Source organism: Aquarana catesbeiana, linkage group LG02 (assembly GCF_042186555.1).
Source record: "Aquarana catesbeiana isolate 2022-GZ linkage group LG02, ASM4218655v1, whole genome shotgun sequence".
Taxonomy (NCBI): Eukaryota; Metazoa; Chordata; class Amphibia; order Anura; family Ranidae; genus Aquarana; species Aquarana catesbeiana.
In genome coordinates this window covers 573,351,486-573,371,766 of record NC_133325.1, presented here as the reverse complement: position 1 = coordinate 573,371,766, position 20,281 = coordinate 573,351,486, and the positions used below count along the sequence as shown (strand labels likewise).

The following is a 20,281-nucleotide window of genomic DNA, read 5'->3' as shown; positions in this document are numbered from 1 at the left end:
TTTTCTCTGGATTTGGCACGTTCTCAATATTATTGGTCCTGCCCAATACTGCTGGATGGCACCTATCATGGGAACGATAGACTATGCATGTTAAGCCAAAAGACAGATTGAAACAGCTCCGTCTCAGACTGGTTGTGCTGAAGTTGATCCATCAGTCAACTTCAGTACAACCAGCCTGTCTTTTTTTTTCCATTCAATCACTGCCTGCGGCTATAGCTGCCAGCAGCAATCATTGTATTCTGTGAGTGGGGAAGGTTCCCCACACTCTGTGCTGGCAGAACACAATAGCACTGTGGGAGAGATTACCACATTAACACTGACTGTGTTGATGGGGGAATCAAGCAATTTTCTTTCCTTTCAACCTGTGGTTGAAGGAAAGAAAATTGCATTATCTATGGTCTGCTTTAGAAAACCTGTCCTGATCGCTCTTGTTCTTCCCTGTGATAAACAATGTTGATTTTTTTCTAGTCATCACATACCCCTTCCTCTCTCTGTAAAAGCAAAAGTGACATTTGTCCCAGCCAAGCTGTAATGTCTGCACACCCACCAGCTGATGGTGGCTAAAGGTGATTGGATTGCGCCAGATCACTCTTAAATGTCTGTGACCACCTTTTGCAAATGTGTAACCTGCTGATGCAGCAGTAATCTGTCCAGGCCTGTTATGTTGGGAAGTGAGGGTACTTAGTTAGGGATACTTAGAGAATTATCTAAAAATAACTGATTGTAAATCACAGGCAATGTGTGTGTCCTGGGCACTCTGCAGACATATTCTCTTACTGGCTACCCCTGCTTAGTGGAGTGCTATGCTACTGCATACTACTGCCAAATCTGTCATACAAGATTTAATGAAAATACAGTAATGTATACAATCTATAGTAGAAGAATATCTAACTTTATAACCTATACAGTATGTTTATGATGACTTCATAGTAGATGACTTTAATGATATTTGACATGTAATAGATTATTGGGGATTTGTTGTAGGAATAATGCATGCGGGAATGTTATCATCTAAGACCTGTGTGTTTAAATACATTTTGAATACTGGTTTGATGTTTAAAAAGGAGTAGCCAAAGTCAACTTTGGTTGGTGGATTGCTTTGTTTTTCACTCTGACTCCATAGTCAGTGAGGTTGATTTACTAAAACTGGAGAGTGCAAAATCTGGTGCAGCTCTGCATGGTAGCCAATCGGCTTCTAACTTCAGCTTGCTCAATTAAGCTTTGACAAAAAAAAAACTGTAAACTGATCGGTTTCTGTGCACAGCTGCACCAGATTTTGTACGCTCCAGTTTTAGTAAATCAACCCCAGTGTATTGCTTGTATAAAAGACAGCAGTATAGTCTAGTAACATGTCATTTGAGGGAAAGAAGATCATTATGGAAACTACATTCCTTTCCAATATGTATTCCATATGAACAGTTTGTGTAATGTAATTAAAGCCCAAGTCCAGCAAAATGTATTACAAAGTTGGGATAGAAGAGGAAACAGTTGGAAGCTCTGTGTGGAGAAAAGGAAGTTGAGCTACCAGACAAATGTAAAACGTGGTGCCAATGTGCTGCCAAGATGATTTGAATACCACAACTCCTATATATATACTTCACAACTCTCCCATATGGAAATCAGGCTTGATTCTTTGTTTGGAGATCTTGTGTGAAAAAGGGGACAAGCTAGGATAAAGCCTTGTACACACTACTAGTTTTTTGGGTTTGGACGAAAAAAAACTGACAGCTCAGGTCGGAGCCGATCTACTAACAACCCGATGTTAGTACAGTGATCTCCCCTGCTGAGCTATTGTGTTCCGCCAGAACACTCCGATCAGCACTCTCAGCCATTGGCTGAGAGTGCCGAACACGAGCCGGTTGGCAGACCTTTTTCAGTCATGAGCCGAACAGCCAGCTTTTGTCAGACCAGCTGCCATACACACAGGCCGAATGTCGGCCGGTTTCTATTGAACCGGCTAATGCTGGCTGACATTCGGCCCGTGTGTACTAGGCTCTAGGCTTAGGTCACTGCAGTTGTCCAAACATATGTGTGGCCTAGCACTGCGCCACCCCTGAGGTTTTTACCTAGCCACACAGATGCAACATCTGCCGAGCTGCACCATATCAGGAGTCAATCCAACATAGTGTATACAGCTGACCTGTAGAACTCACACTATGGTCATAAAACCCCTCAGAGGCCAATTCTCCCACTACCAACCCCAAATGCCCAATTATACTCCTCATGTCTAAATTGTGAACAACAGTACGCTTCCTACTGAAATATGACAGTTGCACGACTTTCACTCCTATTTGGGACAATTGCTATCTTTTTAAACTCCAAGGGTTAGCAAGTTTTAACCATTGGAAAGCTTGATACTTTACCAGAATCAGTCATTTATGTGCAGGCTCTATCCTGAAATCATTTTAAGATCTCAGAATAGAATTCTCACTTCCCCATTATGCATTCTTTCAATAAGTTCAGCTAAAGCATGTTCTCTCTACACAATTAAAATGTATGACAGCTTCCCTGTTGAACTTGGGGGTCCAGGCCACATTTATGACAGGTCTGATTTCCAATATCTATACATTCCTCCTCCTCCCTACAGATCTTGACTCTAAAAAGAACCTTCCGTGCAAATAGTAAAAGGAAGGAAACCTAAGTGAACTGACAGAGGAACAGTGCACAAATATACTGGAAGCCCTCCATATAGTGTTCCTGTCACCCTTTCAAAAGCCATGTCAGGGATGAGGCAACTATGGCTATTCCTGAAAGACAAAAACAGGACATTCCATAGCTCAATTCACCAACGAGTGGTGTAAAATATGGTCCGGGGACACACTGTAGACCTTTGCTGCCACTGTGCTATTGCTGGGTGTCCAGTGTGCTCCTGTTCCTTTAAGGGGGATTGGGCTGCCTCCAGGCCCACCTGCCCCTCATCTATCCATTTCATGCATGTGCTTCCATTGTAGAGACGCTTATAAATCCAGTAGTGTTAGGACTGCAAGCATACACAGGGTGCCGTGAAGAGGCCTTGCAGCTTATGCATGCATTTGCAAATGCGTGCTAACGAAACCCCTGTTTTTAACGCAGACTGTTGGACAGGTTAATTTGGTCAATTGGCAGACTGGTTGGTGAGTTGAGCTATGGAATGTCCTGTTTTTGTCTTTCATGTGTTTGCCCTCCCTTCCATGTGCTCCTTGCTGTGAAGGCCAGTTATAGGTGGGGGCAGGGGCCGTTTGGTTGTAACTATGGCTATTTGACATATGGGCAAAATACTGGCAATCATTGCACAGTGGTAATTGTGTTAATATGTCAGTAAGATACTTACTATTGCGACAATACATGGGGAACAGATGTAGGTAGAAAACAAAACAACAACAATCTCCTGCACTTAGGTACTTAGTCTATGAATAAGTGGTGCTGCCAACCCTCTAAATCACACAGTGCCTGCAGCCTTGCTGCCCTCCACAGAATGCGATCTGACCCCTCCAATATCAGGTCCGGGTTGCAGGTGTTCAGAGACGCAGTCTCACCTACTGATAAGCCTCTTTTACACACTTGTTTGTGAGTATGATTATTGCTGTTATAGTTTTTAATAAAATTTACCATTGGTAATGCACAAGGTCGGTGCGCCCTCCTTTCCTCTTTTTATGGAACAGATGTAGGTAACATACTGGCATCCATGACCATACATACGCAACAAAATGGCATCCCTAACACTACATGGACAACACGTAATCCCCACTATATTGGGAAAAATGGGAAATTGTGATAATACATGGGCCACGAACAATAAACTGTGACATTACTGGGGCAAGAAAAGGCTAATCATGACAATACATCAACAAAATCTGGGCAATTGTTCCAATTTGCATTCAACGAGTAGGCAGTGGTAGCAATACATAAGCAGAACAGTAGCAAAATGCAAGAACAGTAATAGGAGCCCAGTTTCCTGAATAATGAACCTGAAAAATGCATTATTTGTACTTAAAGCGGAAATAAACCGATCCATAAAACAGTTTCATTTCCGTCAGGTGTCGGAATTGTAACGCTCCCATTGGTTGTGCTCTCAACCAAACTGTTAAACCATCCAATGGCTGGTGTCATATTTGATCACATGTGGAGCATTATGGCAGTTGTAGATTAAACAGAGGCAAAGATGGCAGCTTCCTTGGCTGAAAATGATAGAAGGGATTACTTACACTTTGAAGTGAACCTTCATCTGAAAATTAACGTGTTAATCATCCTCTCCCATCAACCCTAGCCTGTAACATATTTGTGTATCAGTTTCATTTTTTTCAGTGAGTGAGTACCTTTTTATTTAAAGGCACCTTCTCCCACTTCGTAAATCCCTGCCTAGGCAAGGTTGATGTCCGTTTGGCTCACCTGCAGCCCCCGGGGATCAGGACACTTGCCCTAGAAGGTTGCAGGACCAGTCTTCCTGTGCTGCTGTGCAGTGGAGAGTTGGCTGAGACTTTAGCAAGTCACAATTTCAAAATGGGGACACCAAAGATCCACGGCTCTGGGAAGAGTCAGCTGTGTGGAAGACATCATTGGACTCCATGGACTGGTGAGAATCTGTTCCTTAAAAGTCAGCAGTTCTAGTATTTGTAGTTTTTTCAACATCCCAGCGAAGTTCCTCTTTAAGATACTTGTAAATAAATCAATTCTTATTCTACACATTCTCCTTTCATGCCTATGGAATATTTCACAAAACTGCTTTTGAAAGCTAGCCAAGTGCAAAGGAGTGAGAGACAATCGCTAAAGTACACATACGCACCTTTGTTACCTGTATGAATTCAGCTTGATAGAATATGGCTAGAATTCCCATGCTATTCAACAAAACTGTCATTATGGTCTTGGGCCATATGTGCTAGCCAGGCACCCCCCCTTCCCGCATTTCTTAACTGGAATGGACCAGTAATTGGGAGTGGAGCTCTACATGTGCCTGGGTGTTGCTACTGTATTTGTCTTTATGCCAAATGCAAAATTTATAGCCATTGGCTGAGAACAGAAAGGAAATTCTATCTAATGGGTCTTGGCACTAAAACAGAACTATGACATAGGTGTGTGCCTTACCATGTGGGATAATGCTCATCACTGAATTCTTATGCCCTGTACACACGGTTGGATTTTCCGATGGAAAATGTGTGATAGGACCTTGTTGTCAGACTCCATCGCACATTTTCCATCGGAATTTCAGACACACAAAGTTTGAGAGCTTGCTATAAAATTTTCCAACAACAAAATCCGTTGTCGGAAATTCCGTTCGTGTATACACAAATCCGACGCACAAAGTGCCACGCATGCTCAGAATAAATTAAGAGACGAAAGCTATTGGCTACTACCCCATTTATAGTCCCGACGTACGTGTTTTACGTCACCGCGTTTAGAACGATCGGAACTTTGTGTGACCGTGTGTATGTAAGACAAGTTTGAGCCAACATCCGTCAGAAAAAATCCATGGATTTTGTTGTTGGAATGTCCGATCAATGTCCGACCGTGTATACAGGGCATTAGAGTTGTGTGTACTTACCATATAAAGGACCATTCTAACAAACATTTTGTGCTCAGATAACTGCATATAGGACAACATTCAGTATATAAATTCCTTTTGAATTACATATAAATTTTTTGTTATATTTACATTTGCAAAAGTGATAGCCGGGACAAACTATACCAGTGCCAGTTAGATTTTTGTAGCAATTGTAGCAGTTACAAAAATAAGGAAACGACTGGAATGAAAGTAGAGCTATAGGCAAAAATTGTTTTCATTTTGGATAGAGTATGTGAGGGTTATAAACCCTGTCCATTTTTTGCCATCTTTGTCCCATTAGAGAGATTTCCCTTCGTTTCTTGTCCCATAGCCAAAACAGGAAGTGAGAGGAAAGAGCTACAAATTAAGATAAACCCTTGGGGGCCCCCCGGGTCACCAGAACCAGTGTCCCCATTGGAACGTTTCCCCTCAATTACTTTTCTGGAGACAACCCAAAATGTGGCATCTTCTTTTACATTCACTTTCAGTCATAACAGGACAAATAGAGGGGGTGAATCTCTCTAACAAGCACACAGACAGCAATCACAACCTAATAGGTGTTCTCAATAATCTCCACTCTATCCAAAACTAAAAAAAAAAAAAATTAATAAAAAAATGATGCCTTTACCCCTGGCAGTGTTATAGTTTGTATTAATCCTGTCACCTTTGCTGGCCTGCATGTAAACACAGAGAAAAATATAAATGAAAGCATGTGGCATTTAAAAAGGCATTTATATATGGAATATTGTAATTACATGAATTGTATTTTTTTATAGTGACCCTTTAAAGTGGTTGTAAACCCAGATGAAAAAAAAAAACCTGCAAGACAAAGGCATAATGAGCTAGTATGCAACGCATACTAACTCATTATGAAATACTTACCTTAGAACGATGCTGTTGCAGCGGTCCCGGCACACCGCTGTGACCAGCGACATGTCGTCCCAGTGTTATTTCCGGGTTCGCGGGCTCCGGCGCTGTGATTGGCTGGAGCCGCAATAATGTCACTCCCACTTATGCGCACGGGAGCCGCCGGTAATGGAACAGCAGCTGAAGAAACGGCATGAGCGATCCGTTTCTTCAGTGTGCATGTGCCGATGACGTCGGCACATGCGAATACAGTGAATATCTCCTAAACTGTGCAAGTTTAGGAGACATTTATGGTACCTACAGGTAAGCCTTTTTATTTTGAAAATGGTGTGGCTGTGCAGGGCTCAAGAATCTGTTAATGAAGAAACTAATGGGTTGATTTACTAAAGACAAATACACTGTGCACTTTGCAGTTGCTCGAGAGCTTAGTAAATGAAGGGAAGCTCTACTGACTTCAATCATCAAATCATTTGTAAACAAAAATGTTTTTGTTTTTTTGTTTTTTGCAAAGTGCACGGCCTATTTGCCTTTAGTAAATCAACCCCTAAAAGTCTCATCTGTCACAGAGGTAGTTTAAATGAACTAAGAGCATGATCAGCATGCTTGTCATTCATTCACATCGCTCTGCAATGACAGCCTATACAGGGGTCATGGCTGTAGGCAGTGTGTGCAGGAGCCTAACATTGCACCCACAATCTGCTGATCATGGGTGCAATACTTGCAGGCTCCTGTTTTAAAAAATAATAAATTAACATTTTCTTTTATCTGCAACAATATGTGCTTTTATTATTTTGTTTAATTAGAGGTGAACTTTAACTGTGGTGGCTGTATTATTTTTTTCCTTTATTTTCACCTGGTATTTCAGCCAATAACACACTTCCTGTCTTAGGGTATTTCCACTCTTTAGAGGAGCCTCAGATCCACCCTTGGACAACAGCACTGTCACCCTGTGGGAGGGTAGCGTTAGATGCACTAGCAGATTTAGATGGAATTGGCTAACAAATTAAAGCCAAACTCCAGCTAACATGTTTAGGCAGTTACAGCAACAGTTTTCTTTTGGTTTTACATAAATGAAGGTGATCACTGTAAGCACCTCTGCCAGAGTAAAAATTTTTTTTGTGTACTGCCACTTTTTCTAGACAGCTTGGTCTGTTATAGGAAAAAAAGCCTGAAAAAGAAAACCAATGCAGCCACCATAGCTAAGGTAGGTAAGCTGCTTTATATTACATTTTTGGGGGTTTAGACTTTAAACAAACTGAATCTGTTAGTTTTCTTTTTTATTATTATGCCGATCTGCTATTTCTCCTTCCTTTCCAGCTCTTAGATGACCATACATGAGCAAAAAGCAAATTAACCTGTGGTGACCAGAGAGTGAAATAACTATTCCCTTTCTATAGAGAAAATGGAAGGATTGCTGATTAATCATGTTAGAAAATAAAAAAAAAGTCTTTCATATCACTCAGGAATTGACCAATTGTTACATGAGTCAAGCAATTCAGTAATGCTACTTGTAAAACTAAGGTGGTTGAATGACATACTAGAAAAAGATAAAGCTGGCCAAACAAAATCAAAATTCGGCTGATTAAAGGGACACACTTGAAAACTTTTGTCAGTTAGTGGCCGCAGCCAATTAGATGCAGTTGCTTATCAGTGTGTTCTGACAGCTACGGGTGCCAATGACAGAAAACAATGTCATGGCGGGGGGGGGGATTCCTCCATTCACCTCATTTCTGTGGATAGAGGAATCTGTTAAAGGCTAAGTTAACCTTTTTTTTCCCTAAAATCCAGCTCCCCTATGTACCAGTCTACCGATAATTTACCTTGGTTGCAAATAAATAAAAGCTCTTTTTGATCTTTAGAACAGGGCCTTACCTTAGCCTCTTCTGTGTTCATAGAAAACTTCATGACTCTCTGGTATGTAGATTTGGGATGTGAGAACCGTTAAGACATAGGAAGCAGTTTACCAGCTGACCTCATTAGCACATAAACCCTGCAGCCGTCAACTAGATTTGTACAGCATCCTGGGCATCCCTCCACACGTGCATTTGGCTGGCTTGTCAATGTAAGGTGCCACAGCTGCTATGTTTGCATGGCATCCTCAGCATCCCTCCAGACGGGCCCGGGACATGCAAACATAATTGATGGGTGTGTGCTAATGAGGTCAGCTGGTAAACTGATTCCTGTGTCTTACTGGCTCTCACGTCCCGAATCGACATACCAGGAAGTCATGAAGTGTTCTATGAAGGATGTATTTCTAGGTAAACATTTCTATCCTTAATCAGTAAATCAAATGACTAAATTAATAAAATGAGTGTGACAGACTACTATTACCACAATAAATATTCTTTATCAATATGGGAAAGACATAGAACTACGTATGGTTTACAATAGACTTGTGCACAAAGGAAAAATTTGTTTAGTTTTGGTCCGTTGTCATTCGTAAAATACATAACTTCGTTCTGTTATATTTGTTATGTTACGTTAATATGTGTTCGGATAATTCATTATTATTCGAGTGTCGGTATTCGTTATACTGAATCTCGAATCATGTCGAATTCATTCGTTATATGCGCTATAATTTCATTTGTATTCGTTGAAATTCGATATTTATGTATGTATATATATTCGTGATAATGATTCGTAGTTTAGAAAGTCGTTTGTTTATTGAATCTTTTAACACACACAATGACAATATCTCTTCTCCTCTGCTCAAATACAATATAACACCCTTCTCAATTAGTTCTCAGGAATGCATTTTGCCAGTAATCCAACCTCCAGCACAAAATTAATCAGCTGATTGGACTGTAAGATTTACTTTGAGTAGACCTTTTGTTTCATTAGACCTTTACCGAATTACCGAATCATGTCGAATTCATTAGTTATATCCACTATAATTTCTTTCCTATTCGTTGAAATTCGTTATTTTTTTATTCGGACATTCGGATGCATCTGAATGTCCAAAAGATGCAAAATTCGGCCGAATTTCGTTATGAAATGAATTGCACAAACCTAGTTTACAATCTTTGCATAACCCACTTCTTTCATTCCACAAAAATCCAGCCCTTTTATCCAGCATGGACTTCCCCCACGACCTTCTGAGCCTGGTCAAAGGCTGGTATTTCATGCCTACACAATTTGGTCTCAGATACATCAATATTACCCCTTCCTGATTTATGTAAGTCCTATGGGCTTCCTCAATCTGAATTATTTTGTTATTTACAAATTACTATTTTTGACACTCCTTTTCTAAACACGAAGACTGCTATGACAAAACTATAATTGTTCGAAAAAAAATTGTTTGAAAGATCCACACTGTAGGGGAATGATTTCAACACTCTATTCCCAATTGCTCACTCAACTGGATGCACCCCCACCCTCATATGTGGTCAAATGGGAAAATGATTTGGGTCGCACTATTGATACAGCAGAATGGTCTGAGGCATGGTCAATAACAAAAGCTTCTTCACCGAATGTAACAGCAGTTGAGACTGCATACAAAGTATTCACACGATGGTACTTAGTTCCAGTTACAATTTCTAAATATGTTCCGGATCATCTGGCCTCTTGTTTTCGCGGTTGTTCAAGAGCTGGGACCCATTTACACATATGGTGAAAAATGTCTAGTGGTACAAAAATTTGGGAAATCTATTTTCACGCTTGCCTCAGTGATGTTCGAAAACACTATTACACCAGACCCGGCATTGGCTTGTCTAAACCTAAGACCAGAATTTCTACAACCAAAACAGTTTTAATTATTATTACAGCTCTTAACAGCCGCTAAACAGACTATAGCTAAAGCTTGGGAGACACCTACTCTGAATTTAGCCGAAACCAAACATAGAATGAACCACCCTCTGTTGCATACAAAGATGAAAGCTTTAGATAAAAAACTATTTAAACTAATTTAATAATCTATGGAAACCATGGATTAAACATTGCTTACCACCAGACTTCGAAAGCCAATTACTTTTACCATGGTAGATGATGATCTTATGTGTAGACATACCATTACCCTCTGGGAGTAACCTACCTTCGGGACCCCCTATCCTTTCCTCTTCCTACTTGCTTTCTTTCCCCTTGTTGTTCTGAACCTCTTCCCCTTCTCTTTTATCCATAGTACCTTTTTAACCACTTGCTTACTGGGCACTTAAACCCCCCTCCTACCCTGACCAATTTTCAGCTTTCAGCACCGACGCATTTTGAATGACAATTGCGCAGACATACAACGCCGTACCCAAATTAAATTTTTATCATTCTTTTCACACAAATAGAGCTTTTTTTTGGTGGTATTTAATCACAGCTGGGATTTTTATTTTTTGCTAAACAAACAAAAAAAGATGGAAAATTTTGAAAAAAAAAATCATGTTTCATAGTTTGTTATAAAATTTTGCAAACAGGTAATTTTTCTACCTCATTGATATGCGCTGATGAGGCGGCACTGGTGGGCACTGATAGGATGCACTGATGGGCACTGATAGGCACAGATAAGGCGGCACTGATGGGGACAGATAAGGCAGTACTGATGGGCACAGATAAGGCAGCACTGATGGGTGGCACTGATGGGCACTGATAGGTACCACTGATAGATGGCACTGATAGGTGGCACTGATGGGCACTGGTAGGTGACAATGATGGGCGCTGATAGGTGGCACTGATATGCAGCACTGTTGATGAGGCACTGATTGTGGGCACTGATAGGTGGCACTGTGGGCACTGATAGGTGGCACTGTGGGCACTGATGGGTGGCGCTGGTGGGCACTGGTAGGCAGCACTGTTGTCTTCTGTTATGTAGCACTGTTAGGTGGCACAGGTGGGCACTGACTGATGTCCTCTCACAGCCGCCGGTGATCGGCTTTTTTTTTTCTCCTCACGCTGTCAGATCGAGGAGAAAAAAATAGCCAATTACTGGTTCTGTTTACATCACATGATCATTGGCTGACAGCTGATCACGTGGTAAGGGGTCGGGATCGACCCCCTACTTCGATCTGTGATCCAGCGAGTCTCATAGACTCACTGATCAGAGAGCGTGCCGCGCGCACCCTTCAGGAGGCGCGCAGGCTGCTCGGGCACGGGAGGACGTCAATAGGCATACTCCCAGCAAAGCAGGTCCGCGCTGTAGCCGTCATTCGGCTATAGCGCGGTTCCAAAGTAGTTAAATCAGGTGAACTTCACTATATTTGGTTGACATACCATATAATATGTTGATAACAAGCCCCACATCAGCAGTAGATTAAACATAATGTTTTGTTATTGTAGCAGCACCAGCAAACCCTTGCTTAGATAGAAAAGAATTTATTTACTGCAGGGACCAGCTTTGATTTAATTCCTAACTAAACAATTTTATGAATTGAAATGTCATATTCGACTAGTAATATAATTTCTTGTAATAAGTTTATCTTTATGGAATGATGTAAACCTTTTCTTTTTATACATTACTCTCAATGTTTTCTGATAATCTTTAATAAAAAAAAAAATATTCTGCCTTTACAACCACTTTAAGGCCGCATTCACTCTTGTGCACGAGTATTGTAGTGTGTTGTGGCACATTAATGCAAAGTACAAAAACGCACAGTGTATGCGTTTTACAGTGTGTCATCTTTAATGGCACCCCAGCATACACATACAAAACAATTGTACCTGACCCTTGGAGCCCATTTACACTTATGCCCCGTACACACGGTCGGACTTTGTTCGGACATTCCGACAACAAAATCCTAGGATTTTTTCCGACGGATGTTGGCTCAAACTTGTCTTGCATACACACGGTCACACAAAGTTGTCGGAAAATCCGATCGTTCTAAACGCAGTGACGTAAAACACGTACTTCGGGACTATAAACGGGGCAGTGGCCAATAGCTTTCATCTCTTTATTTATTCTGAGCATGCGTGGCACTTTGTCAGTCGGATTTGTGTACACACGATCGGAATTTCCGACAACGGATTTTGTTGTCGGAAAATTTTATCTCCTGCTCTCCAACTTTGTGTGTCGGAAAATCTGATGGAAAATGTCCGATGGAGCCCACACACGGTCGGAATTTCCGACAACACGCTCCGATCAGATTTTCCATCGGAAAATCCGACCGTGTGTACGGGGCATTAGTCAGATGATTCACACAACTGCATGATGCACGTTTTTAATGTCTCAACACACAATATGTTGAGTGTGCCCAAATATTTTTAATAGGCCCTCCAACACTTAAAGTAGAACTATAAGCAAAACTGTATTTCATTTTGGATAGAGCAAGGCCGTGTTATAACCCCTATCAGATTTTTTTTTCACCATCTGTGTCCCATTTTGGAGATTTCCCTTCACTTCCTATCCCATAGCCAAACAGGAAGTGATCTGAAATCCCCGAAAATGAAGAGAATCCCTTGGGGACCCACAGGTCAACAGAACTAGTGTCCCCATTGGAAGATTTCCCCTCTATTACTTTTCTGGGGACAACCAAAAATTTAGGATTTTCATTACTTTCACTTTCAATGGTAAACAGGACAAATAGAGAGTGTGAATCTTCTTAAAGCAGAGTTTCAGCTTATTTTAATTTTTTTAAATAACCCTGGGATGTTCACACCTAATGTTATTTACAATGGAATGTGTATAAAATGTAGGTATTATAAATCATGTTCTTCCCAAATAAATGTACTTTGTAGCCCCCAGCGAGCGCGCTCCCATCTTTAGTGTGGGCTTCTGAAGTCCACTTGTTCCTCTTTCTGGAATACGGCGCTGTTGGCTACCCAGCATGCACCTCCCGCATAGTACAAAGCGCGGTGCACTCATTGTGATGCTATAAGCGGCAGATGCCCATTGACTCTTGGGATTGATGATATTCATATCCCAGAAGTAAATGGGTGGGTGGAGATGACGTACCTCGAGGTACAGCGGAAAAGGAGGAGTAATCATACAAAAAAAGGTATTTACATTGCTGACAACAAAAAAAAGTGTCCAAATAGGTGTTACAAATTGTTCATGAATGCGGGGGGGCGGGGAGGTAAAAATATGCCTGTAACTCTGCTTTAACAAGGGAACAGACAGCAATAAAAACTGACAGGTGTTCTAATCCCTTTCCACTCCATCCAAATTTTGAAAAAAAGGTTTGCCTTTAGTTATATTTTAAGCACTTATATTGGCCCTATTATGATATGCTACTGAGTTCACTCAAGATGGCGCCCTCACCATCTGCCCCAACAGCAGATAAAGTGCTTTGAGAAAAGGAATATAGAAATATTATTAATTTAAAAAAAAAAATGACCAAAAAAAGCACCTAAAGACATTGCATAGGTTTCGTATTCCATGCATTGCAATGTTTTGGATCTCAGGTGCGTTTGTTATTTTACCATACATTTCCATACTTTACAACGCGCAGGCTCATGAGATACAACAAACAGAAAATCTGACTAGTAATGTGTCAAAGTTCAACAGCTTCATCTCTGTCTATGGCTGGTAAATGACTAATGTTGGAAGGTTAGAACTCATGTTTATCATTGATGTTTAATATGCTTTTTTTCAACCTGTTCTATTTATATCCTCTTTATATAAGGAGATAATTCTAAAGACTGCCAACATAATCCATGGAAATATGGATAACAGGAGCCTCATTATTTCTATTAGCATTCCCAATGAATGTAATACATTTTATCCTTTGCATATTCTAGGATGTCGAATCAACATTTAGCTTTTATACTACAGGAATGTAACATATTTCCCCTAATACACATGTAATGATGCAAACTGTTCAAACATATTTGATAAACCCTTACGTGTAAAGCTATTTTCTTTCCTGAAAAATGACCACAGATGCCATGACAAGGTCAGCCCCACCTGTCACTTCACATGCCAGGGCAGATAATAGGAACATATGCTGCATGGCCACACACAATGCAATGCCGGACTGCAATCTGACTTTTATGACAAATGGCAAACTGCTGTAACTTTTTGCAATCATATTTTGTTATATTCTTTGTTCTTAATAGCCTGCTGAATGGAAACTGATTAGCTGATAGAGGTTACTATACTTTGCACATTCTCAATGCTCTTAGCACTGTCTTATTAAATAAGTGTATGTACTAAGGATTCTGTCATATGGGCAGCAAGACAACAGTGTTATAGAGTAGACTGAGTAACATGGGAATTCAATTTACTTTTTAAATGAATGCTGTCATTGCTGAGTAACCAACAGTGACAAGTCAACAGTTTAGGTAGGTTTGATTGAAATCGCCTTTCTGCATAGAATGAGTACGGGCTCATCAGTTAAGAGTTCTTGGCACTGCTCTTTGCTTGGATGTTGCCGATAATGATATAGCATAGCTGCTTCTACGGCAATCTTTATCTGTAGTTTCCTTATTATGCCTAATCATTGCCATTGATATTTCTTCTTAATTATTTTCTTTGCTTGATAGTTTATTGATTGTTAAAATGTAGTTACTAGGGTATGACCTACAGAAGCTCATTTTCATTACATTTCTGAAGAATGTAAGTCTCACGAGCAGGGCCCTCCTATTCCTTCTTTATTGAACTGAATTGTAATTGTACTGTTCCCCCCCCCCTCCCTTTTTATAGTAAAGCACTGTGCAAACTGTTGACGCTATATAAATCCTGTATAATAATTACATAATAGGAGTATACCCCTGTCAATCATGTCATTAGAACTCCTTTCTGTAGATTAGCCAGCTACTCTTATACCCTATGGGGTTGATTTACTAAATACAGGCTATTGACTTGGCAGGGGAAGTTGGAGTTTGCAGAGGAATTCCCCCCCAGAGCTTATTGAACGTGGTAAAGTTTCACTTTGTAAAGAATAACTGACACATGCAAGGAATAATAAGAAAACAAAAATAGCATTTTTTCTTGCTCATGATTGGATGATGGAAGTCAGCAGAGCTTCACCTCATTCACTAAGCTCTGGGAAATATTCCCCTGCAAAGTACAAGTTCCCCTGCATAGTGAGCAGCCTATTTGTCTTTAGTAAATCAATATGTATATATATATATATATATATATATATATATATATATATATATATATATATATATACACACACACATATTATATATATATATATATATATATATATATATATACATATATATATATATATATATATATATATATATATATATATATATACATATATATATATATAAATATATATATATATATATATATATATATATATATATATATACACAGATACTCCTCGTATAACAACTTACCTGTTTAACGACCACTCTGACTTACGACCAGCTCTCCCCACCCGAACGACGCGCAATACATCATTGTATTGTACAGAACAGTACAGAATTTTCGTTTGTGTTCTGTACTTATGCAAATTAAAACAATGTTATTGAGCTGGAGTTTTGTGTTTTAGATCTTTTTTTTCACAATACAGTACAGTAGTTAAGAATGCTTAAAATATTGATTACTTGTGGCTCCTCGTTTAACGACCTGGTCTTTGGAACAGAAGTGAGGAGTACCTGTGTGTGTATATATATATATATATATATATATATATATATATATATATATATATATATATATATATATTAGTGTTTTTTTTTTGTTTTTTTTACAAATGATTGCTATTACTTTTTTTTTTTAATAATATGGCTTCAATACATTACAAATTCTTATTTCTCCAAATATCATTCAATCAGTCAGACCACTACAGCTTGATAATTACAGTATTACTATTATGTATATTGATATAACAATATATAACAAGGAGTCACTTACCTTCTTTTGGCTGAGGTGGCTCTGGTGCTTTTTCCTCTACTGGTTTAGCCTCAGGTTCTGGTGCAGGGGCTTCAGGAGCCGGCGCAGGGGCCTCTGGAGCTGGAGCAGGGGCCTCTGGAGCTGGAGCCGCAGCTTCTGGTGCAGGGGCTTCCGGAGCTGGAGTCTCAGGGACTGGGGGGTTTTCAGGAGCTGGGGGTTTAGATTCCACAACTGGTTCAGCAGGCTTTGGCGGTTCAGGTGCCTTAGCTGCTGCAGCTTTAGCTGGGGACTTTTTAATAGGAACTTTTCCTGGCATGGCTGCACCTCTTTCCCTGCTCTTTAGTTCACTATGGCAGTAAAATCGTACTGTCCTTCTGATTTATATAGCCTCCTGTCAGGCATTATACCATCTGTTTTTTAGGAACTGCCTCTGTATATTTAAAGCATTGGGGCACTCAGCTTCTGAGGACAAAAATAACCATACTCTAAACCTGACAAGTTTTGAGTGTGGACAGCTCTTACCTCTCTTCTCTGCGCGGATGTCTGACATGTGTGCCTTTTATATTTTGTGGTATCCTAATAAATATTCCTATTCCTCTATACAAATATAATAGTGCCTATGTGTGGTTATTTAGATGTACATGAATATTTATGTACAGTATGTCACCCATACAGATGGATATGAGAGAGAGTTAATTAATTATATTTATTAGTAATCATTATGGCTTTCTTAAATTGTATCTGTAGCCATATAATATGTAATTCACAAGAATGACTCAAAAGAATTACAATTCTCATGGAAGGTAAATAAATAAACCTAAATGTACTTCATCTGCTAATTTTAAAGGTTTTGTGTTTTTGTGCAGTCATTGACCTATTTGGGAGACTTCCCTTCATTTCCTGCCCTGGAGACACAACAGGAAATGAGAGAAAACCTTTGCAAGGTGGGGAGAAATTTACAATTATTAAAGGGATTGTGAAGGCAGAATGTTTTTCTATCTTAATGCATTCTATGCATTAAGATAAAAAGCCTTCTGTGTGCAGCAGCCTCCCCAGCACCCCTTAATACTTACCTGAGCCCCCTCTCTATCCAGCGATGTCGCATGAGTGTCTCAGCTGCCCGGGACTCCCCTCCTTATTGGCTGAGACAGCAGCGCGGCGCCATTGGCTCCTGCTGTTGTTAATCAAAATCAGTCAGCCAATCAGGAGAGAAAGGGGGCGGGTCAGGCCACAGCTCCATGTCTGAATGGACACAGGGAGCTGTGGCTCGGCTCAGTGCCCCAATAGCAAGCTGCTTGCTGTGGGGGCACTCAACAGGAGGGAGGGGGCAGGAGCACCGAAGACGGGCCCGAGAAGAGGAGGATCGGAGCTGCTCTGTGCAAATCCACTGCACAGAACAGGTAAGTATAAGATGTTTTTTTATTTTTAAAGCAAAATAAACAAGACTTTACAATCACTTTAACCGTTTGCCGACCAGCTCACGCCGATATACGTCGGCAGAAGGGCACGTACAGGCATATTAACATACCTGTACGTTGCCCTTTAAGACGTGGCTTGTGGGCACGCCGCCGCGAGCTCCGTGAGTGTGATCGCGGGTCCCGCGGACTCGATGTCTGCGGGGATACCCGCGATCGTCTCACGGAGAGGAAGAATGGGGAAATGCTGATGTAAACAAGCTTTTCCCCATTCTGCCTAGTGACAGGACACTGATCACCGCTCCCTGTAATCGGGAGCGGTGATCAGTGTCGTGTCACACACAGCCCATCCCCCCACATCCTTAGGACACACATTAACCCCTACAGCGCCCCCTCCTGGTTAACCCCTTCACTGCCAGTCACATTTACACAGTAATCAATGCATTTTTAAATGCACTGATCACTGTATAAATGTGAATGGTCCCAAAATAGAGCCAAAAGTGTCTGATGTGTCCGCCATAATGTCGCAGTCACGATAAAAATCTCTGATCGCTGCCATTACTAGTAAAAAAAAAAATGATTAATAAAAATGCCATTAAACTATCCCCTATTTTGTAGACGCTATAACTTATCGCTTATTGCGATTTTTTTTTACCAAAAATATGTAGAAGGATACATATCGCCCTAACCTGAGGAAAATAATTTTTTTTATAAATTTTTGGGGGATATTTATTATAGCAAAAAGTAAAAAATAATGCGTTTTTTTCAAAATTGACGCTCTTTTTTGTTTATAGCGCAAAAAATAAAAACCGCAGAGGTGATCAAATACCACCAAAAGAAAGCTCTATTTGTGGGGAAAAAAGGACGTCAATTTTGTTTTGGGAACCACGTCGCACGACCGCGCAATTGTCAGTTAAAGCGACGCAGTGCCGAATCACAAAAAGTGCTCTGGTCTTTGACCAGCCAAATGGTCCGGGGCTGAAGTGGTTAAGTTGTCACTGGAATTGATGACCCCATTTCAAGATTTTTCCTCTCTTCCTGTTCTGGTGGCAGCCATTTAATTTGTATTTAGCATAACTTGCTGCCATTTACAAAGATTAATACTGAGAGTTAATCTCCCTAGTAGGGAAATGGACTGCAATAATAGTCTGAGAGGGGATGCAACATTTCACTAAGCTCTCCAAAAGTAAAAAAAAAAAAATTGGCTATAGATGCACTTTAAATCTGCAATGATAACCAAATGCAATAATAAAAATGCTATATATTGCAGCTTACTGTAGCCCTCTTTTTTTTTTGGGGGGGGGTCTTTGTTTTGACAAATGATCCTCCCCAAATAGGATATTATGCTAACTCTGTAGGTAAATAAGAGAGCCAGAACCTTCACTAAGTGGAAGAGTGGGTTTTGACAAGGCCTCTCTGAGCAGAGGGGATTCCCTTCCTGGGAAATTAACCAGTAGTCTAATCAGGGTAATTGGATGCCGCATATTACATTAACCAAAACTGTATAGATGCGGTATAGAAGTAATACAGGCTTTAAATACATTTAAATTAGAAGAAATTAATAATAGTACATACATCCAATGTACAAACAGGTATTATCAGCAAAGGAGTCCCGGTGAAATCGTGCACATATACCCGAGTATATATAGTTATTAATAGAGATACCTCCAGATGAATGTTGCAGCAAAGTCCAGTTGCAGGGGACCCTGAGGATGATGCGGCACCTGTCTGTGTGTGTTGTGTCGGAGACCTGAAGACAAGATATGCGGTCATAGGGAGATCCTCCAACTGTTGTCCAACCAGCCTGGAATGGAGCTTCTCACCAGCAGTAGTGGTGTGGCACTGGAAATCAGAGTCGGCCTATCTAGTCCCGGGGCATGCTGGGACTGTGACGTCATAAGGGGGTGGGCTCACCGGGTGACATCACCCGGTGACCACGCCCTATGCCTATATAAGTCATTGCGCAGCGCTCACCCAGCATTACAGCGGGAGAGAGCGTCATGTCAACATCAGAAGAAGAGAAGAGGGAACAAGACAACGGAGAAGACCGGGCCACCACTAGCAAAAGAGCGGCAAAAGAGCAGAAGATAGCGGAGGAGTCCGGCAGAAGAACCGGAGAGCGGGAGAAGAACCGGACACCGGGAGAAGAGGCCGGACACCGGGAGAAGAGGCCGGAGAGCGGGAGAAGAGTCCTCGATGTCCGCGGGGATACCCGCGATCGTCTCACGGAGAGGAAGAATGGGGAAATGCTGATGTAAACAAGCATTTCCTCGTTCTGCCTAGTGACAGGACACTGATCACAGCTCCCTGTAATCGGGAGCGGTGATCAGTGTCGTGTCACACATAGCCCATCCCCCCCACAGTAAGAACACATCCCTAGGACACACATTAACCCCTACAGCGCCCCGTCCTGGTTAACCCCTTCACTGCCAGTCACATTTACACAGTAATCAATGCATTTTTAAACGCACGGATCGTTGTATAAATGTGAATGGTCCCAAAATAGAGCCAAAAGTGTCTGATGTGTCCGCCATAATGTCGCAGTCACGATAAAAATTGCTGATCGCCGCCATTACTAATAAAAAAATTATTAATAAAAATGCCATAAAACAATCCCCTATTTTGTAGATGCTATAACTTTTGCGCAAACCAATAAATAAATGCTTATTGCGATTTTTTTTTACCAAAAATATGTAGAAGAATACGTATCGCCCTAACCTGAGGAAAATAATTTTTATTATAATTTTTTGGGGGATATTTATTATAGCAAAA

General features: G+C 40.7%; 1 protein-coding gene across 1 annotated transcript in view; it reads right to left on the bottom strand.

Moving 5' to 3' along the window:
• Positions 1 to 16,758, bottom strand: part of LOC141128673 (myosin-binding protein H-like) — a 110,788-nt gene extending 94,030 nt beyond the window's left edge. The window contains exon 1 of the mRNA XM_073616103.1: positions 16,116 to 16,758. Coding sequence (XP_073472204.1) covers positions 16,116 to 16,410 — 295 coding nt within the window. The 5' untranslated portion in view covers positions 16,411 to 16,758. The remainder of the gene's footprint in view (positions 1 to 16,115) is intronic.
• Positions 16,759 to 20,281: the final 3,523 nt, after the last annotated feature.